Source organism: Oryzias melastigma, linkage group LG20 (assembly GCF_002922805.2).
Source record: "Oryzias melastigma strain HK-1 linkage group LG20, ASM292280v2, whole genome shotgun sequence".
NCBI lineage: Eukaryota > Metazoa > Chordata > Actinopteri > Beloniformes > Adrianichthyidae > Oryzias > Oryzias melastigma.
The window spans coordinates 6,737,909-6,740,903 of NC_050531.1; the positions used below are offsets into that span (position 1 = coordinate 6,737,909).

General features: G+C 36.3%; 2 protein-coding genes across 4 annotated transcripts in view; one reads left to right on the forward strand and one right to left on the reverse strand.

Annotated features, from left to right (window-relative positions):
* Nucleotides 1-1,466, reverse strand: part of zfand1 (zinc finger, AN1-type domain 1) — a 2,701-nt gene extending 1,235 nt beyond the window's left edge. The window contains exons 1-4 of the mRNA XM_024280002.2: nucleotides 1,322-1,466; nucleotides 960-1,002; nucleotides 735-774; nucleotides 60-187 (exon numbers count right to left, since the gene is read on the reverse strand). Of these exons, the coding sequence (XP_024135770.1) occupies nucleotides 60-187; nucleotides 735-774; nucleotides 960-1,002; nucleotides 1,322-1,376 (266 nt within the window). The 5' untranslated portion in view covers nucleotides 1,377-1,466. The remainder of the gene's footprint in view (nucleotides 1-59; nucleotides 188-734; nucleotides 775-959; nucleotides 1,003-1,321) is intronic.
* Nucleotides 1,467-1,604: 138 nt separating this feature from the next.
* The window catches only part of chmp4c (charged multivesicular body protein 4C), a 3,848-nt gene continuing 2,457 nt past the window's right edge, over nucleotides 1,605-2,995 (forward strand). Inside the window, exons 1-2 of one of the 3 annotated variants that reach the window (XM_024280003.2) lie at nucleotides 1,605-1,714; nucleotides 1,889-2,119. In XM_024280003.2, coding sequence (XP_024135771.1) covers nucleotides 1,900-2,119 — 220 coding nt within the window. In that variant the 5' untranslated portion in view covers nucleotides 1,605-1,714; nucleotides 1,889-1,899. The other 2 variants (XM_024280004.1, XM_036217332.1) reach the window with 2 other exon arrangements.

The window sequence follows — 2,995 nt, forward strand, 5'->3', positions numbered from 1 at the left end:
AAACCTCAAATCAAATCACATTATTAGCATGAAATTGATGGCTAAAACCATAAACCTACGCTAAACAGAAGTGCTTTTCACATTGTGGACAAATAACTTCCAGCAGTTCCTTTCCTTTGCAATCTTCAAACGAACAGGGGTAGCTTTTGCTGCCACCTACAGTCGCCAACTCCTTTGTCACTGGCTTCTAAAGCGAAAAGATAAAGACAGTGAATAAAAAACACAAGTGTAATAGTTTCAGTGAGATGATTGAAAAATGTATCATAAAAACAATGGTAGCATTAGCAACTGAGTTTTTAACAAACTGCAACTTATAAACAAGTTTCTGTGAGAGAATAAAGTAAAAAACTACACAGTTGATGCAGGCTGTAAATTAGAATGAAGTATGAGGCAAAAAATAGAAGAAGAAAACTAGTAGTGAGTAATTAAAACTAAGCTGGTTGTGTGAGATTATTAAAATATGACTGAAACAAGAAACTGACATCAAGATGACACCCAAGCTTTTAGCCTGAGAACGAGGAGAAACAGAACAAGATTTCAATATGGTGTTCCTTTTGAAAATGTGAATTCAGTGTCAATCCTAAGAGGTTCCGCATTATCGCTGTAAAGTTTAAGAAAATGGCGCAAAGCCAAGATTTGATCCCACACTGTCATTCAGGGAGCAAAATAACAGAGAAGTTGGTCCACTAAAGAAGGAATTATGATAAACAGTAATGGGCAGGATGTAGTGTTACCTCTGGGCATACGTGGGCCTCCCTGCTTCTGTGCTCAAGACTGTAAAACACAAAAAAAAAATGCCCAAAAGATAAAACATGACCATCATGAGATATCATTGCTTTACTGTTTTTTTTAGTAGCACAGTTTTGGAGTACACTCCCAAATATAAAATAATCTTACTTTTGGCTAATTTAAAACGTCAGGAAGAGACTTTAAACTGGAAGAAATAAAAAATAACTTACCAGTAAACACCCCTGCAGGAATCACAAACAAAGGGGAGAAAGTCTGAAAACAAATGAAACAGTTGATAAAATACAGATCATGACATAAGAATTCAAATTACACAAAAAGTGTATGACATTTGTTTACATTAATTTATCGGAAGTACATTAAATATGTTTCACAAAAGTACATGCCACGCACCGACTCAGTTAGTGACAAATTGTATTTTTTCCAAGGAAACAAACAAACAAACAAAATCACATCAGTTAAAGTTGCTAACAGGCTAGCTACGATAAAGTTCGTTTAAAGTTCACCAAATGAAGCAAAGTAGCGGTAAAGTTCAGACTCCTTGTAAGCTATGGATCAATCATATTGACAGAACCTTTTAAGTTGCAGGATTCAACCTGACAGTGTTTCCCGATGTCTATTTCAGCCATTTCGTTAGCATTAGCGTTAGCTTAGCATCAAAAATGTCAACACAAGCCCTGAAAGCGGAAGTCTGGTGACGTCACTACCGGTGAAACCTGGCGAATGTTTTTATTAATTTATTTATTTATACAAACTATGCTGAATTATTTTACATTTTTCCAATACATCTGTTCAGAATAATGCGACATCTTTAAATATTATTTATATCATATTTCTTTTTTTTTTAAATTAAGCCAGCTAATTTTAAAAAAGCATGTTTGGAAAAGCCACATACATATATTAATCACTGACTATACAGAGTGGGAGAAGCTATGGAGGGCGGGAGTCAGGTGTCAGGACGTCACAGGTAGGCTAGTGGCGGAAGGTGTGGTGAAAGGTGCGCTTACTGGCTGGTTTGAAAGGTTAAAGCCGTCGAGCTGGAAATTCTACATTACACCTGTAAAACCAGCGGTTGTTGTTTTCACTCGAGACAGTTTTTTGTGTCTTTTTTTCTCGATATTTGTGTCTGTTTTGACGGCAGAGGCTCCTAAAATGAGCAAAGTTTCGAAGCTTTTCAAGGGGAGCTCGAGCTCCTCCAGCTCCTCCAAGGCCAAACACCACCACCGGTCGAAGGGGGGCCCGTCTGCCCAGGAGGCCATACACAGACTCCGGGAAACGGAGGAGATGCTGACGAAGAAACAAGAGTATTTGGAGAAGAAGATTGAGCAGGAAATAGCGACGGCGAAGAAGCATGGCACAAAAAACAAGAGAGGTATGTGGCAGTGAAAGTTTGGATAGTTTATCCAGCATTGCTATAATAAAGATAAGCCTTCTGATAATGAATGCAGGTGAAATCAAGGTAAATTAACTCAAAACCGTGTATTTTATCTCAGCTAATCCTTATTTATGGTCATATATGTTACCAAAATGCAGTTTTATTAAACATTTCCAACAACATTAAGAACACTTTTGAACAGCTAGAGCCAAAATAAAGATTAACAACTTTGTTTACAGCCATTCTATTACAGAAAAGAAAAGCCAATGGCACACAAAGGTTATAAGGCAAACATTTTAACAAAACCATCACCCTTTCTAATTAAATATTATATATTTATTGATTTTTAACACTTTACCAAAACAAAGGCTAACAACAAGGCGTCATGTTCAAACTGTCAAGTAAAAATAAGGAAAAATAAAATGAGTTTTAAGCAGGAAACTTTTTATTAAGACACACATGTTTGATCATTATGGCAGCACAAAGTTAAATATATTAAAAAAAGAAAAAAAAAAGGTTCCTTTGTCTTCTTTCAGAGCTTTTTGTTGAAGTCTTACTGATTCAAATCGTGTTTTTTTGGTGTTTTTAAACATGTACTTGTGGTATTTTTTTTTCGATGATGGAGGACTTTTATTAATAAAATAAAGCTCAAAATTGCATTGCTGAGTATTTACTGATTCAAATAGTTGAGAATCAGGAAAATAGATCATTTATGATAAAGAAAATTGGCTGGCGGGACCACAAGCTCTCTGTTCCCATCTCCCAGCAACAGTTAGGGTAACAGGGGCGGGACTATTCCACCCTAATGGTCCCGCCCATACCTTGGATTTCTAGTGAACTCCTACTGCTCTGCAGAGATTATGTCATAGAAAA